At 36.4% G+C, this 18,650-nt stretch overlaps 1 protein-coding gene across 1 annotated transcript in view; it reads left to right on the top strand.

Moving 5' to 3' along the window:
- The window catches only part of LOC106624863 (nicotinic Acetylcholine Receptor alpha5), a 177,739-nt gene that overhangs the window by 54,714 nt on the left and 104,375 nt on the right, over positions 1-18,650 (top strand). Inside the window, exon 3 of the mRNA XM_070107248.1 lies at positions 15,810-17,881. Coding sequence (XP_069963349.1) covers positions 16,504-17,881 — 1,378 coding nt within the window. The 5' untranslated portion in view covers positions 15,810-16,503. The remainder of the gene's footprint in view (positions 1-15,809; positions 17,882-18,650) is intronic.

The following is an 18,650-nucleotide window of genomic DNA, read 5'->3' as shown; positions in this document are numbered from 1 at the left end:
GCTACCGAAACAGAGATTGAAGCTGGCGACAAAACAGTGGCAGAAGAGTTAACGTCAGCTAGCCAGCCAAGTGAAAAGTGCAAATTTTTTACACCTGCCTGCTCTGCAGCAGCCCACTAAACGATGAAGGCTATTTCTAGCTAAAAGCTGTGCACTCTTTGTTGAGCCTTGTCATTGCTGTCTAAATTGATGTGTACTCAGGTTGTTAGCTGCTGGAGTTGGTCAAATTTTCATTGTGTTTTCTCTAACTTTTCGGCTTAAGTGCGGTGAAGTGGGCGCAACGGGCGTCTGCCGGCACGTTCTCGACTGTAGTCAAATGAAGTTTGTAGCTTGCGTTGAAATGGGTCACTCTTAATTAAAGTTGAAAGCTTCTAAAAGTCAGTAGTTGTTATCTGCAATCTGCTTTCAATTTGAGCTCTGCGGGCAGTAGTGACTTTGAACATCTGTTGCTAGAAAATGCGTAAGAAAATGTTGTTGAGTGGTTTGTTCTTGCTATACAAAAGTAAAAAACATCGTGGTATGATCCAAAATCTATCCTCCGGCGCTTGTAAATGAGTTACGATTTTGCTAACCACAAACACATGCATATACATACATTTTTTGATCATGCAAATTGTGATAAGAAAAAAACAAAAAATTATGTAAAAAATCAATATCCGCAAAAATATATGAGACATACATATATGTGTATGTATATATCGAATACAAGATCGCATATATAAAACAAATAATTTCAGCAGTAATAATACTAAATTTTTTTCTTATGTGTGCCAAAGCATAATTCTAGAACATATTTTCCCATCTCTATATTAGTCCATTTTTCTTTAAGAGAAGCGCTGAAACAAATGCAAATAATTTAACCGCAGACCTTGCACGACTTTTCCCTGCTAAATAAATAAATAATTAAATCAGCACATACACTGCCACGAAAATGTCGGTGGCATACATTATTAGCGCATGCCACACCGCGCTGCATGCATTTTTGCACTCATCACATGCATGAGACCATTAAAGCCCTGCTCACTTGAGCTTAAAACCTTAAACCCACTAAACCTATTAAAACTTTCGCCTGTCGCAGTAGCTTGCCGCAACGCTTAGATGCACTATTATTGCACACTTTCTGCATCTTTCATAAACCACACGCTCTTGCAGTGGCATTTCAGCGCTCATTTTGACGGCGGTAGGCGAGCGACAGCTGCAGCATCTTTCGTATTTAAATAATATATGATTTTGGTGGAGAAGTACACCTTCATTATGTCGACAATAGAGCACGGGCGTTGGCGGAGCGCCACCTTGGTTTAAGCGACAAAGAATATCGTTATGCCTCTTCTTCTACGGTTGGTCTTGCTGCATGAGCGCGGGTATTACCGTTGTCCTTGTGCATCCTTCATGCTTCGCATGGCGGGTATTTAGTTTTTTATTTTAAATCTTAAATGCATACATTTAGGCGCAGATGCGAAAAGTAGCGCACAGTTTTTTTGTATTGAAGCTTATGGCGAAGCGCTGAAAAGACTGCTGGTGTAAGTGAGCGTAAATTTTTACTACAGACTACATGGAAATTTCACTTTTCCATAAAAGTGGCATAATATTTTTGCTTCGTTTGTGCATGCCACATGCAAATGCACATATACCTTCTCAGCTTCTCCCAAGCCGCTCATGTGTCACAGCTATTACGGCGCTCACTTAAAGTGTGTGCAACTATTTTCCCCAACCAAAATTGTTGGTGCTCATAGAAGTGCACATATGTGCTTATATCTACGTATATAACTATGTGGATATTCATGCCGCTTGGCAATTTTAATACGAGTTTCAAGCACAAACATTTGGTGTTGTCAATGTTGTCTCAGCGTTTAACACCAGCGCGCTCTCACCTGCTTGCCATAACGGTAGACAAACAGCACTTGGAGAAGAAAAGACGAAAAGGCCTTCATAAGAACTTTCGAAAACAGCTTGTGGCATGAATTTGGCGATAAACATTTTTCATTAAACTGCTGTCAATTTTGACGTGTCACATTCGTGCATTGAATGCCAAACAAGTGATTTCAATTTAAAGACTTTACTTCACATAAGCTGCACACATGCACAGCCTGAAATTTGATTTTTCTTAAATTGCCATGTCCCATCACAACCAAAAAGGAGACAGTTTGTGTTTAGATGAAATTTTGGTTCATATTCAGCTGATGTTATCGACAGTCCATAACTACATACATATGTACTTTTGAGCTTATACACAGAGCTACAAGCTTAAGCAGCTGTGTCCACCTGGAAGTAATCAAAAGAGACTTTGAAGGTTAAATTTTGACTGTAACTATTAATTAAATACTCTTCCCTCGTTGGGAGGCTCTATTCTTCAACCGGAGGACAGAGTTAAGTACTTGTGGCTTATCCTTGATAAAAAGTTCTCATATATGTCAAACAGCGAAGAGAGAGTAAGGTATCTGGTGGATGGCGCATGAAAAAACTAGACCAGCTAAGCAGCTGGAGCGTGTTGAAAGAACGGCTCTTATCGGCATGTCGGCATCACCTAGGACAACCCGGCTCAATGCGAAGGCTGCTATTAGACAAAGGTTAGCTGGATATATGAGGCACCCCAGGTAGGGACACACTAAAATTCTCGACTGCTTGGATTGCATTTAATACAATCTAGATTACTGCATCGCAGAAACTATTCTTGGTGGTTTCTTTTCAGCTCACACACCTGCAAGGGACTTGTGGGTGGTGGAAAGCCGTTTAAAGAGCAGTGCAGTGAGCTTTTTCACGGATGGATCGAAGTTAAAAGGAAGAGTAGGTAGTGGAGTTTTCTGACGGAAGCTCGCCATCATTTATAGTTTCAGACTACCAGATCACTGATTGTAAGCTCAAAACTAGTCAAGGAGTGCATTACCTTATTAGCAATTTCAAGCTTTTTCCATATTTTATAGACTTGTAGTTTTTATGTTTATTTCTTTCATGCATAAAGACACATTAAACTGTGATAGTTAAAAAAATTAATAAAAAATCCTTTACGTTCGAGCAATAACAAATGTTCTAATGCTAAATATTTGAACGAACTAAAAGTTACCTACATTCAGGCGTTTTGATTGGAGCAAGTTACCAGAAAGGTATTTCTACCAATAAGTTAAGCATGGACTCACAAGCAAGTATTGCCCTCAAAACCCCCCAAACATATAAAAATGCATAACAAAAGCTTTAATAAATATAGGAAAATCGAAAAGATATAACAATATTTATATATAGTTGCAATGCGCTGAGCTCACACTGTATCAAAACACTTACAACGATAAATAAATATATTGTGTATAAATAAACATATTATATGAATATCTCTGACGTAAAATCTCACACAACAGAAAGCATATACATATATAGGTATATGTATTATGGATTCATAAAGAATATAAACATTAAAAAATTACAATAAAAATATAAAATATCAGCCATTGTTGACAGTGAAGTAGCAGCAAGTTGACATTTATTGGTCATGTTGACAGGCTTGACAGGCAAAATAATGCACAACAATGCAAACAACACAATTTTATAAATAATGCTGTAATGCGAGGCAGCTTGCGCTAAGAAAAAACAACACCAAAGCGACAGGAAATAAAACCACCAACAACGTTGTGTTGTTACATGACCCAAATATGTTGAAATGTGTGTGTTGCTGCGGCTCAACAAACTGCATAAATTCTGGTATATGCTTAAAAATTATATGAAATTTAGCAAAAGCCTTATTGTTGTTTGTATTGAAAATCTACGCGAGGAAGTTGAAAAAGTAGGAATTAAAAAAAAAAGCATTTTTTCGATATTGTTGCTAACTGACAAAACCAAATAGGATTTGGCAGTACATAAAGAACAGAAGCAGAAATATGGATAATCGATAACGAAATTTCAAAGAAAAAAAAATAGGCGGCTTTTTGTAGTTTATAGTACGTATATACTTGTATGTATATACAATATTAAGTTCATAAATTTACATAAAAACGGCAGCGACTTATAGTAACTATTCCAACATTGCTTTGAAATTCACTCAACGGAATTTGCATTTAAACTCAAATACTCTACAAAAAGTAATATTAATGATTGAATAAAAATGTGGTTTCTCCTGCGCCTATATATATGTTCTAGTATTTTTTTCGTAGGTTTTTCACCGCCGTTGTAAGCACACGCTTCAAGGTGATTGTTTCTTTACATTACATATAAATTTGAATGAACTCAGCGCTTAATACAACACACAAAACACAAATGAAACTCAAGTTAGGGATTTATGTAAAAATATTTATTATAGCTTCCGCCTAATTGTAGGCGACATTTTTAGCTTAGAGCCCATCCAAGCTCTTTCAGGCACAAGCATATACAAAATATTTTAAAAAGTAGCAAGTAAGATTATTAGAATAACTGCTTCTATTCACACTCGCTGATCAATCACACTTGCTTTAGATTTTATAAAGAATAACCATAGCTGACGTAATCGTTTTTGCGTGACAAGCGCAACACTAATTGTATATGTAAACGTCAATTTCTTCACGCAAAATGCATATTCGGAAAGTCATAAGTGTCTGAAAGTGGCGTTCATAAGTGCTGTGCGCCGTCAACGGTAAAGCGTTTAGACACATGTTTGGAGCCATATAACACAAATTACATCACTTCCACACACTATTACATACACATACATTGGCGTCAATTTTTTATACGTCTTGTAGAGCTGTCAAATTCTGTACTCTTCAGTAAAGCATACGCTTGCAGCTCTCAGCTTGTCATGTGCGGCGCTCACAACTTTTTAATCGCAAGCACTTAAGTTGAAGCTGTCAAAACGGTTAAGCGCCTTAAAGCATGTGCAGTTATTTTTATATAAATATCATATCTACACATGAATGAGTTAAAATTTTCAAAGCCTTTGGTTGGCTTAATTAGAAAAATGAGTAAAATTATTTTTTAAGCTGTTTTTTACTGGAGTTTCAACCAGTGCTTTAGATTTATAAGTATAATAGAATATATAAAAATTTATAGAAAATATTTTTAGTTTTAAATCCATTAGTGTTCTTGTAATTAGTTTTCGTATTTTTTTTCGCAATATTTTCACAACAAAATAATTTCCTTTTCATTGCTTTCGCTCAAGTGTTTTTTCCTGCTGCGACTTTTAAGCAACTTTACTATACGAATATAACTGTAAATGCATTTGCAGACCTTCACTTTAGACTATCCACATTTTGCTGCAACTATTGCATTGTGTAAAAAAAAATATCGAAAGTAATAGTTTTAAAGAGAAATTGGATCCAGTATGCCCAGCACACTTTGTCATTGCTTAGTACTTTCATTTAGTAAGAATTTCAATGCAATCTTTAGTATTATCGACTACCAAAGAATTGTTTGTATTATATTTTTCATGACTTTGCAACTCTTCGATGACAAGTAAGAGTATTGGCTACAATAGATTCCACTATTGATGACGATAAAAGCCATGTAAAATCAAGATTATAAATATTTGGAGACATTATCTATCTAAGACACTTTTTATATTTTCTATAATAATCTTTTTACAGACTTTTGAAAACGAATATCAACAACCCCAATTCTCCAACTAACTCCATTCCGTTACAGCTGGCGTGTGTTGCATATAAAAATATATGCTGCAAGTGTAGCGAATCTAATAGCAAAGTTCCGAAGCAGTGATTTCTCAGCAGAAGCTGCTTGACTTCATGGCTGCGACATTAAAAATTTACTAGCAAGTTTTCTTATTACCTCTTACTGTTGCAAGTTTCGCCCAAATAAAAATACTTCTGTGAATTTTTTGCGATACTTTGTTTTGTTTTTGCATTCCTTCCGCTCATAACGGCAATTGCAATTGTTTGTATGCAATAAAATTTATTTTTATGATTGTTGCTTGGCAATTTCAAGTACTTGGCAAAGAAAAGTTGTAAAGCAGCGGAACTGTGGCGCATTACCCGAAAAAAGGATGATGAAAACAATGCTGTATTTGGTCGCTAATGAGGTTACTCAGTTGATTTGACTTTAGCACTTACGCTTTCTCATAAAATGTTGCATATGTGTGTGTGATAGTGCACTTAACAGCATGCCACACAATTGTATTGTATGATATTGCTACAGCAAGCTTAAAACTGGCAACTCTACAAAGGCAGAGAGGGAAATCGCTCGCCAGAATGAAATAATAAGCATACTTAGCGGCGCTAAGCCATTAGTTGCGCATATATTAGTTCGCTTTGTGTCTTTTCGGCGTTGCTGCGCCGTTACGCGCATTTGGCGCTTATGTTGTATGTTGCTGATGCATTTTTAATGTTTCACGCTATGGCCGCGCCAAATCCATGGCCGCCTGTAAGCGCATTAATTGCCGTTTTATGTGCGTCGTGCGGGCGAGTGTAAAATCTCATTTATGCGACGTTGCGCATGGATGGCAGTTAAGTCAATGCGTTTCGCAGTTTCGCCATTTCGTCGCTTTGTTGCAATTTAAATTAATTAACTCACGCGCTAATCCGCGTAAAAGACTCGTAAATTGAAATCGCTTTTGAATGGAGGCAACGCAAATTGCAATGTGCCTGAGTTCGCTTGATTGTTCATTACATTAGGAGTCAGACTAGGAATCTGGAAATATGCAAGAATATTATGTGACTCCATTGTCAAAAAGTGTGCTTTTTTTGTAATTTCGATTTTGTGTGGTTGGCAACACTAGTCATACTTAAGAGCTCAATTGGTAGCTCAAAACTTTTAAATGCTGAAATAACTTTCAATTCTAACTGTCATTTAATTATCATTTGATCTTTTGAGAACAGCTTAAGCGCTGCATCTTTTTGTTGCTTCTCAAAAAGCGCAATCTCCGCTTGCGCTCGCTTTTAGCGCAGTTGACAAGAGTTTGACATTGACTTCAACTTACGTTTTGGCTTTTCGGCCATTATGTCACTTCGCATTTACCGTTTTATAGTACTTCATTGTTGTTGTTATCAGTAAACTCATGCTTCGCGTACGTTTCAAAAGACAATGACGCGAGTGGCACATGTGGTTGTCACATAATCGCACAAAGTCTTGTCATAGTGATGTCAGCTCAAAATGTCATCAAGCGCTTTGAAGTTGAGAGAAGTAGACAAGACTTTGTCTGTTGACGTATTTTACATGAAACACACACACATACACATAGATATAGAGTTGTGTTTTTGCATGCAAAAGCACGTGTGTGTTTCAGCGCTTATTAGCGGTTGAAAGTGCATGTCACCTGTCACTTGTCAGGCCAACCGGCATTTCGGCAGGCAGGTATGCATTGTAATTAGAGTCGGTCTCAATTAGATTTTTTTTAAGTTGAAGCTGTTAAAAAATGTTGACTCGTAAAGTAAATTTGTGCGCTTGGACATTATACCGTTATGTACGTATGTTCATTTGCTTTATATACTTCGAAAATTCAAATAAATTTTTGAAATATGTTAAATATTTTTTCATAAATATTTAATTTTCCTTTTTACATAACATCCTTCAAAGGTCAATTCGAAATCAAATCAATTCATTGCAAACGCTTTCGGTGCTGCTCAAAGCAATGCGTTTTAGTTAGAATATTAATGTGCCACAATTGAATTTCGCAGCTTAACTTTGATTTGAAGCCATTAATGCAATTGCAGTCGCTTTAGTATGCAATTTTGTAATTGCTTTTGCCTGCAGCAATGACGTTACTCAATATGCGGACATATTTCAATCATAACTGCAAGGACAAATACTGAATTATGTTGTTATATAAACATATATATATAATGGAAGATAATTTTGGAAATCATATTACGTAACTAATAAATGTCAAATTTCATATGATTTAATATTGAGGTTATGGAAAGAGAACTAAATGGTAATGACAGCGTCAAAATAGAGTTTGCTTAAAATTTTGAGTTTCCAATGGAACCACGACTACAGCATCGTTGCAGAGGTTTTTTGGGGAAAGCATTCAGTGAAGGTCGTGAAGTGAGTCGTCCATCCACCTCTGTTAATGACGATAATATCGAAAGAGATAAACAAATAGTGCTTGAATACCGTCGTGCTTGCAGATATCGGTTCAAAATGAGCGGGGTTTCAAGGCTATATTAAAAATGTATATTAAAATAGGTGAAATCGTTTTTTTGTTACAACAAAATGTTCCAACATCGGATGGCTTTTTATAGACTTTGATAGCTCTATAAATGATTTTTGCAGCTGAAGTAGATACAAGAAAGAGGCTTAAGTGTTTAATTTTAGTGCTTGTTTACTGCTTTTCTGAACCTTAGTCAACAACTCGTAAGCCACTGACTGAAGAAGTGACAAATTAATTTCAAAATAAAAAAATGATAATTAATTAAAACAAACAAGTTAAGAATATCACTACTGCGCTTGTTTAACGTTGCTACAAGATGCATCTAATTCCGCTTCACCCCTCTTTCCTCCTAAGTTTGTTTATTTGCTGTCAACAGCGCTGAATCCGCTGCCAAACTGACAGTGAAACTGAGAGACTTGTATCGTCTGCACTAAACGAGACATATCTACAACTACAACAGCTTCTTTCCTGTTGCCAGCTGAGTCAGTGACTGCTGCATGTCGCATCCTTTGTACACTTCTTAGATATTTCCTCGTTCTGCTGTAGTTATTTGCCTGCAATGCTTGTCGTGCCTTGCACCGACGCCACGGCGCTGCTGCGAGCAGTATCATGTGCCCTCCTACGTCTTGTTGACTGACTATGTGGCAGTAATTACCACACAACATGCTAATCCAATTGAAGCGGAGTACGATTTTAGCAAACTTCACTTTGCAAGTGCTATTTGGTGGCGTCACAAAATCCAGTGTAGTGACGGAGCGCCTGGAGCGATAAGAACGCAAGTGGGAGCGTTGACTGTGACAGCATATGCGCAACAACAACAACAACGTTGTCAAATTGTGACTGCAGTTTTCAATTGTTTTTTGTGGTTATACTCAAATGTCGTTGAACAACTACTTTGCAGCAGCAACAACAACATACTTATTTGTCAGTGCAAGTTCATAACTAATATGGCGCTGTAGGGTCCACAGACCCGAAGCATGGTTCTGTAAGCAAGCGTGTGGTAATTTTGAAAATATGCAAGCAATTAAAGTTGCTTCTGGATTCCATACATCCTTGCCTATATGCAAGCTTTCGGTTAGTTCGACTGCAACTGCTGTTGTTTTTGGCTTTGTCAATGCTTTTGCCTCAAATGTTCCGTTATTTTGGCAATTTTACCGCATTGCTGCCAAAGAGAATTTGATTTTTGAAATAAACACGCAGTGGGTAATTTCCGGAACACGAAACACATGAAAGATTATTAGGTTGGTTTGCTCTTCTTTGCTGTCAGTTAGAAGGAAAAATTGTTGTAATAAAATTAATAAATGTTCGTAGTCTTACCTTACTGGAAGTTTTTTGGAGTCTAGCTATAGTGGTCCGATAACGGTTCCGACAAATGAGCAGGTGCTCGAGCATGAAAGGACATGTGCAAATTTCACATCGGTGCTTCAAAAAATGAGGTACTTACTCAATATCGTACCAACTTAATATACCGTGTTCAAGTTATAATTACAATTATCAAATTTTTAATTCAAATAATGTAGAAAAAATATTCTCTTGTTCGAAATTTCTACTTGTTTATTGCATAATATAAATATAAAAATTTTTTTGTTGTTATTACTTTATAATATAATAAAAAAACGTAATGTTATTGAGAATTTCTTTCCAAAATGCTAAGTCAAACATCGAAGTATACGTGATTGCAAAAAAAAAATTAAATTTAGCTTTCAAAAATTCTGTTTATTTCTGTTATTTAATCCAATTAGATAAGATTTTTCAATATAAGTTTTAATTTATTTTCAAAAATATTAACAAATCTGTAAATAGTTCGCGGTTGAACCGACATCACATAGCCACACCCGCATGTACCAGCGACCACAACCATATACTCGTATTAAGTGTACACCCATGCACACACCATCACAAATGCATGTGTGTGTGTGTGTACTTCTGCTATTACATTTGACATGCAAGTGGCGTTATTTTACAAATTGATTATTTCACTTCGCCGTGCTCTGTTTCATCCTCCAGTTCATTGCAACGGCACTGCTGTTAATGCTGTTATTGGTGTTGCTGTAGCAGCTGCCTTTTTGGGTATTTGATTTTCCAACTGGGAATTGCTGACGAGATTTGCAGGGATTTGCAGAAGAAATGAGCAAACGAAGCACTCGTCTATTTGTACTTCACGTGCAGCAAGCGATAGCACACAGCTACAAAGCAATATACTCATATACATACGTATGTATTTGTGTGTACATACAGAGTTGCATTCTGTTCCAAGTAAAAGGCATGAAATTGTTCATTAGCTTACCTTCAAGTAAACGTGCGTCTGTATGAATGGCTGTGTCGCATATATTTACACAACAATATTGCCTTACCCAGGAATCTACTTCCAAATATCTGCATGAATCATACTTTGGGAAGCATTGTCATTTAGCCGACAACCAATTTGCGCCGTAGAGTGTTTGAACGCCAGCTTTGCACAGCTCAGGAATTTCACATTTGAATCGTTTGGTTAGGCTCAGCGATGTTTGAAGTTGGTACATATATTTCAAATTGTATAATGACTGAAAAATTGGTATTTCTTCAGTTGCGGTATTTAAAATCATTTTTCCTCCTTTAGCTTGAATTATTGAAAAGACTCAATCAGAGTAGAAATTCTTCTACAATATGTATGACTAAAATTTAGGAAGTTCGATCATGAAGGTTTATCACTGTTATATATATTTCCTGCCCGACCGTTTCCGAATGAGACGCTTAATATGCCCCTATGCTACGTTTGATCTCAGCTCTCTTTTGGAAAAATTTACATGTACAAAATTTAAAGCGGTACATGAGTAGAGCCGACAGCTAGTTCATCTCATTTGATTACTATTATGACAGTTCATTTGATTTATACGAGCTTAACATAGTTTCCCATCAGCAAATATTCAAAGTTTGGCACACCAAATAGATGTATTTAAATTTGACTTTTAAAGAAATGTTAAGTGATTGTCTACAGAAAGAAAAATAATTTTGTTAAAAAATTTTGTGAAAAATATACACGAGCTTACTTGCAACGCATGTGACCTACGCATGCATATTGCTGCGTTAAATAAGCTCTCCAATAGCAAGCAGCATTCAAATACACGTATATACCTGTACTCTTTCATAAAGTTGATTGAACTTGCTGAAACTCCTGCAGGAAATTGTAGTGGTGTGTTCATACGCTTGATATTGGAAGCAATATTAGGTTCCTTTCCACCTACAAGCCAGCACCACGCATGGTCTCTAGGCATATGTAAATGGTTATGCGTGTGCTCTATCCTTAACCATCAACCGAGTATTGGCGTAGCAGCCTAAACGATCCCTCATCAATATGTTTAGCTGAGCGTTACAAAATTTATTACATTTAAAGGTTGATAAGCGGCAGGACCCCAGCAAAAATAAATATGCCATATTCAGATTAAACTTGGTACTTTATATATATGCAAACCGTTATGTGGTACTACGTGTAGTCATCAGCTTTTATATTGCCCGTGCGTGGGTGTAAGGACAAGCAGAAGCGTATGAAACGTGCCGGAAGTGCCTTTAAAACATATGGATGAGTTGTGGGTGTAATGGTATGCATAAATAAATATAAATAAATGCTTAAAACATAAACAGCTAGGCGAGGTAAGCAGCCAGCAACTATCCATTTGTAAGTTTAAAGCCCGTCAGGATATTACTGATAATGCATACCCACGGATATTTGCTTGTGTGTGAGTGTGTAATAAATTTCCATATGAACTTGTGTGCGAGCATTTATTTATATGCATGCAGACATTGACGGCGACACATGTTCGTATTTATTTATTACAAATGATATGTGAAACAATGCTCGTAACGAATATTCACAACAACAACAGCCATTGTCGTCATAAGACAAACGAACATGAGAAGCTTTTGTGGATGCCCCGAGCGAGCCGTATGAAGAATGCAAAGCACACGTAACATTCAGACTGGTAGATCAACCGCACGCCGTTGAAGAGCATAAATAGGGTGTAAGTAAGGCTGTGGCAAGGTGTGAAGAGCAACTGTACAAGCTGACAGATAGACGCAGCAATATGTGTGTGTATCAAACGGACAGACAGAGAGACAAAACGGAAATATATCGGCTGAATGAGCGTTGCGAAATCAGGGTACGCCTACGCTATATACACAAACTATTCTATATATTATATATAAATATATATATATATATACATATACATATGTATTTATGTGCTTGGCTTGGCATATAGCATATGCTGGTGATTATTCCTGGCTGTTTGCATTGTCTCCACTGTTATTGTTCATTACAACTATTGTTATTTTTGTTGTACTTAAAATGGCACACAACATATGAAACTACACATATATTTGTGTGTGTGTGTGTGTATATTTGTGTGTTTGGCTTGAAAAACTCAATTCATGGGGTGTGCTAACAATACAAACTTGAAATGAATCAAATACAAGAGGAGACGTATCAACGTGCAAGGGCTCGCTTACAAGCTTTATATGTATGTGTATGTGTAGATGTGAGTGAAGCGCACAAGAAAATAATAATAAAGCAGGAATGCAAATAAAAACGTCTGATCGAGTAGTAAGAACTATAAATCAGGAAGCGATACAAATAAATTATGAATATGAATGTGATATGTCTGGGCGTTTTAAATGCGCTGTAGTCTGCCATGGCGTATGAGTAACGTATGATTTAAAATTGTTGAATATTACAGCAGATTCTATTAAAGTTGTGCTATAGCAGGGTGGGAACAATGTTTCTTAAGCTGCAAAATAATACCTAGAAAGGTTAGTTTTAATGCGAAAAGCTGTTTAAGCTAACGGTTATTCAATAGAAACTCCAGAAATTTATTAAACTATTTAAGTTTTATTTGTATATGAGCATAAAGACGAGATCACTTTTGTTATTTTTTGCTCAAATCAAGCGGCTTTTGTATCCAGATGGACAAATTGATTGTCAAATTTGGCCTGAAAATGCATGATATTTTGGAGAGTAATTTATATAAGACTTATTATCAGCCACGTCCATAAATGGTATTAGAAAATATTTTTTAAGTAATAATTAACTAATCATAGCAACTTTATCTGTAATAACGGTCGCTTAATAATTAATGTTTTCCACATAGTAGAGTTTACTATTGCTTAGCTACACCGTGGCGTATGCGTGCTGTAAGTGCAAATATTTGCGTGTTTCTATTGTAACATATTTGTAATTTTTAGTACCTTCAAATGGGATAAAGTTAATTTAAAACTGAAATCCCCTCAGCTACCGCACATTGTACTGTTATACTGATTGTGTTGCATAATTTGAATCAACTTTTTCCCTTTACGTTGCAATGAATTTTTGAAGAGCTCGTTCTGTACACACAGTCTGGCAGCACTCGCTTGCTAACACACACACGTGCATAGATTATATCCCGTACAAATACAAACAAAACTATAACAAAGCAGTGATATTCTAAATTGAATGTGGAAGTTATTTGCTAACGCTTTTTTGTTGTTGCGTTTGTTTGCTATTATTTTTTATGCTTGTTTAGTTTGCTTTGCAGCACAACAATACAATTCTCTTATATATTTATTTTACCCTAATGGACAATTCAATTTGTTGCCGTTAGTTGCTGTAGCCGTTCACGCATCTAACGGCATCCGCTCTAAACATTATACTTACTTTTATGTTGATATTTGTGAGCATTTTGCGTACAAGTCATTCCATACATATTTACGCAAACAGGCGCATGTCAAGTCTATGCAAATTCTGTGAATGCCCCCAATGGAGACATCATATGTCAGGACAACATGCTGGATCAGTCTCAAACAGCAAACAAAACATTTCAATATTCACTGCTTAGTTAGAGAAAGGCTCACTGAAAATTGAAGTGCGAATTAAAAGCTAAAATATAATTTTGAAAGACAGAGTGCAAAAGTAAAGGCAATTTTTCAATTTTTAACAGAATAAACATGTTAAATTAATAGAGAATTTCGTTAGAATTGTAGGTATTTAAAGGTGTTATATCTACTTTTGAATTAAGAAAAAAATTATTTTTGTTACTTATACTTTGAATATACATATACTTGTATACATACACATATGTATATGTATATGTGAAATATATTTCGAAAACTTGTATTTAGTCCGACACATGACACAGACATGAGTGTATTTGTAATTTGTTTTTTTAATTTTGGATAATTGGGTCTCTTTAAACTTTAAACGAATTTTTCTCGAATCATTGTTTTTACAGTCGACGAGTGAAATTTCCCCGAAACGGCTAGATCAATAAACTTTACATTTTTGCACAACGTTTTTAGAATTATTTATCAGATAATGGTCGAAGAAATAAGATTATTTATAAAATTTTCGATTTTTTAAGCCACTTTGAAAGATATTTTATATACAGTTTCAGGTTCTGTAAGCAACTGATAGCGAATACAGCTCGTATCCTTAGGGAATGCTCTATATTAGTCGGCTGTAACAAGTTCTGAGATATTTATCAAATCCATGTTTCTGAACATAACCACGGATTTTCGCAATCCTATAGAAGTCAATTTAAATTCTGTTCCCATTATTTTTTTTCCTACGAGAGAAGAGTGGGATAGGGGTGATATGAACAGGAATACAAGCATAAGTATTTATACAAATGGCACTAAACTACTTATATTCTCGGGTGAGAGGTGGTGTCTTTTTAGAAAAATTAAAAACCACCAAATCACAGCAATTAGAGAAACCCTTCTTTTTCTGCCAAAGAGTGTGCTTACAACAAGATATATATATTTATGTATATATATACAGATAGCCAAGCGGCTTTGAGCTCACTAAAATCCCTTAGGGTTTCATCGAAGATGATCAAATAATGCTTTGAAAACTTAGTGTATCTTATTTCCTTTTTGATGGTGAATCTGCAATAAGCTCCAGGACATAGTGATATTCTTAGTAATAGTCAAGCAGATGAACTAGCTAGAGCAGGCACCACCCTGCAACTAGAAACGAAAAAGAGGGAATTTATGTGCCTCTGGTTACTTGGCTGCGGCTCGGTGGAGTCAATCCCTAACTAGCTTAACAAACATGTAAACGTGGCATATTATAAATGGAATATGGGCCGCACATACCGTTTAATAAAATTCGAAAATAATGCCATAAGAACTATAAATGGAATGCTTATAGGTTACTGTCTAATTGACCGACATGCCAGCAGACTGGGAACACTGTACATATTGCAGAAGCTGTCAGGAGGTTGAAGAATAAGAGAATATAGAAGCTCTTCTATGCTAATGCAAGACTTTGTATAGGCAAAGAATTGCAACTATCGGTCGAGGGTTTCTTGATGCAAAAATACAATTTTTGGTATAGATGAACTTTATCAGGAGGACAGCGTGGTTGAGAGAAGACATAATAGAGTGATTGGATTTTATTCCTAGTGGTTTCACAATAAGTTCGACTCTACCTACCCACCTACTTGCCAAACACCATTTTTCGCAGGTCATCCAGTATCTACTATAAGATCAAGGTCATCCAAATTTTTTCAAAATGAAACGCCAATTGTTAAAGTTTATTAAATTATGTTAATTAAAATAATTTTTATTTCTTTAGTAATTAAATTTCTCTTTAAAACAATATTATAACAAAATTCGTTTGTCTAACTTGCAAGTGGACTTAACCTCTGAGTAACTTACTCTAGCAAATTTAAACATGAAAACTTATAATAATATAAAAAAAATAGATTAAAAAAATTCCTTTTCTTCCTTCTTCTTACAGTTTACACCCATTGCAGTTCACCATGGTACAGATCACTGCCATATCTAATCAATAATTGCATTAATATTAAACAGAAAATATCCAAAGAGTACTAAAATAAGTCATCATAATAACCAAACCCACACCTAAACCAAAACAAAAATAAAATAATTGAAAACAGCCATCAACATTCCTAAAACAAAAATTTAATAGATAACCACTGATTGCAATTTCAAGTAATAAACTGGATCATTGGTATTTTTAAGTCTAAACGTCAAGAGTAATCTACACTTGCAACAGCACAAATTAGTTATAAGCAAACATGTGGAAACCTACACTGTAAGCAGGAGCGGCAACATAACACTCTTGGGTTGTAATTGAAGTAAACAAAAAAGGAACTCCGAAGAAAATATAACAAAATAGAGCTAAGCATAATTTACTAAAAATGCATTCGAAATATAAGTAAAAAAACTGAGAGTGGAGAAAATAAAAAAAATATTTCAATACTAGCCATAAAACTTAGGCAGCTATAAACAGTACAATAGTGTACCAAATACAGCAATAACGCGAATATTATTTTATGCAGCACTGAGGCACGCGCACCAAAGCACTGAAGCTGCAACCAAAAGTGAAAGCTTATTTTGCGACAACATCAAAGCTCTGTAACTAACTGCAAGGAAGTAGATCAGCGATAAATCTTCGCAAATGCGAAAAAATGGTGTCGATCGACGACGAGGACGATCACAAACGCCATCATGTGAGTAGATACTGCAAAAGTGTAGCGCTGCAAGAGCTAAGTGCAGGAACCCGTGAAAGCGTGAAACCTAGAATTAGGAAAAGTAGCAGCAGTAGCAGCAACAGCAAACGCAATATCACTTATTTACATTTTTTACGCAAAACTCGTAGAAAAAGCAACAAGCACAGCTTTAAAGCAACCTCGCCTACCACAAACGTACGAGAATGGCAAGCACTAAGCGCATATTGGCAAAAGCTGCTGGCCACGCATAAGAAAAGCTACGGTGTGGCCACACATGTGTATGCGCCAAGCTTTCACCATACTAAAAGTTTAAAAAACTTGCATTTAAGTGAAAGCTCTGCCGCAAAATGCAAAAGCAATACTTGTACATGGAACAATCAGTTGAGCTTTGGAGACGCGAAGGCCAGTTGTGAAATGAAGCGAGTATGTGGCAACGTGCGCAGCAAGAGTGAGTCGCGCTTAAGCAGTAAAAGTAACAGCACTTCGCGGCCTGCATCGAGTTGTAGTGGTGAAATTGGAAACCCAGCAAAAGCTGAACGAAAGCACAGTAGCAATCGGAGTAGCAAAAATTGTTACAATGCTGGCAATAAGCGTAGCAGAAGCGACTGGCCTGACAAGAACAACAACTATATAATTATAAGCAATAACCAAGAACCAAATGGCAGCTATCTTAGAAGGCCGCAATCAACTGAAAGACTGTGCACACGCAAAAAAAGACGCTTGCGGCGGCGTCGAAAAAGAAAGGACTCTCATAGTGCAGAAAACCTAATTCATTGTCTAGACGCATCTAGCAAGCAACAGCGAGCAAACACATCTTCATCAACGGTATCAACACCTAATGTACAACAGGAGTCATACAAAACTTCAACTGATTCACACGCACAACCAGAAATATTGGCAACCGACACAGCGCCAATATCAGCAACTACACAACCCAACATGCTCAAGAGTATGTCAACAACAGCAGAGTTGTCGACGATGACACGCACAACTGCTGCGCAAAAGTATATGTCATCAGCTAGTGAGACACTTCCAAAACTTAGCGATTCTCTTAAGTACCGCAATAAAAGTTGCTGTAGCGGCAATGCGACTCCTGTGCAACAACAAGCAAAGAATGGTAATAAAAGTGCAACAAAAAACGTTACGCCGTCATCTTCATCGGCAACACTCGCTGCAACGCCTGCTATACGCTTGCCGGCATTTTACGTAGCCACCACGTTGCGCCTGTTCTTAACCACATTGACAACACTGATTGCCAGCACAACACCCACAACGTTCACAGCCACAAAATCATCATGGATATTTTTATGGATATATGTGAATTTAACTGCTAGAGGTGAGTACACGAATTAGGCGCAACTATTGTCTATGTTGTTATATTATATTAAATATTTTATATAATAGTTCTTCTCAAACACGGTTCGCGCCTGAAAGCCAGTTGGAAGAAACCAATTAGTATAATTCTTATGCAGGTGATATAGCAACAGGAGCAGGCTTCTTCTGTAGTAATTCAAACGCAGAAGATAGTTTCAAACTATTTGACTCCCATTCAAACTTTCAGGACGAAATTCTTGTCATAACAGAAAGTCCACGTCCCCACATTTCTAGTGGAGAGCCAAGCGGCAGTGAAGGCTATCCGTAGCGCCGGAACTAAGTCTCACGGGGTTAGGTTATGGATGGAGGCAATATCTAGACTCTCAGTGGGTAACTCAATTAATATCAGCTGGGTACCCAGTCATTTAGAAATAGAAGGAAATGGAAAGACAGACGAGTTGACCCGCTCATGAGCAGCTGGAGATACAATTCGGAAATTCTATTTGATGAGCTTCAAGGCATACTTTTCTGCGAAGGTCTTCGGGGAAAAAATGTTATAATAAAACAGCTGAAAATGCGTGAACAACTGTTTTCAAACTCAGTAAGACTTTGCAGATCATAACTTTCGGCCCTAAATACATGTCAGAAGATCTGCTTTAAAAGTATTCATTTGTCAACATACCTAATTGTTAATTTTATTTTATTCCTATCCACGGTTTCTAAAATTCTCGTTCAAATTTAAAAACTTAAACCAATCAGTTTCTCTTCTCTTGATTCCACTGTACACATGT

This window comes from Bactrocera oleae, chromosome 3 (assembly GCF_042242935.1).
Source record: "Bactrocera oleae isolate idBacOlea1 chromosome 3, idBacOlea1, whole genome shotgun sequence".
NCBI lineage: Eukaryota > Metazoa > Arthropoda > Insecta > Diptera > Tephritidae > Bactrocera > Bactrocera oleae.
The sequence above is the reverse complement of the archived record's forward strand: the minus strand, read 5'-3'. Positions and strand labels throughout refer to the sequence as shown.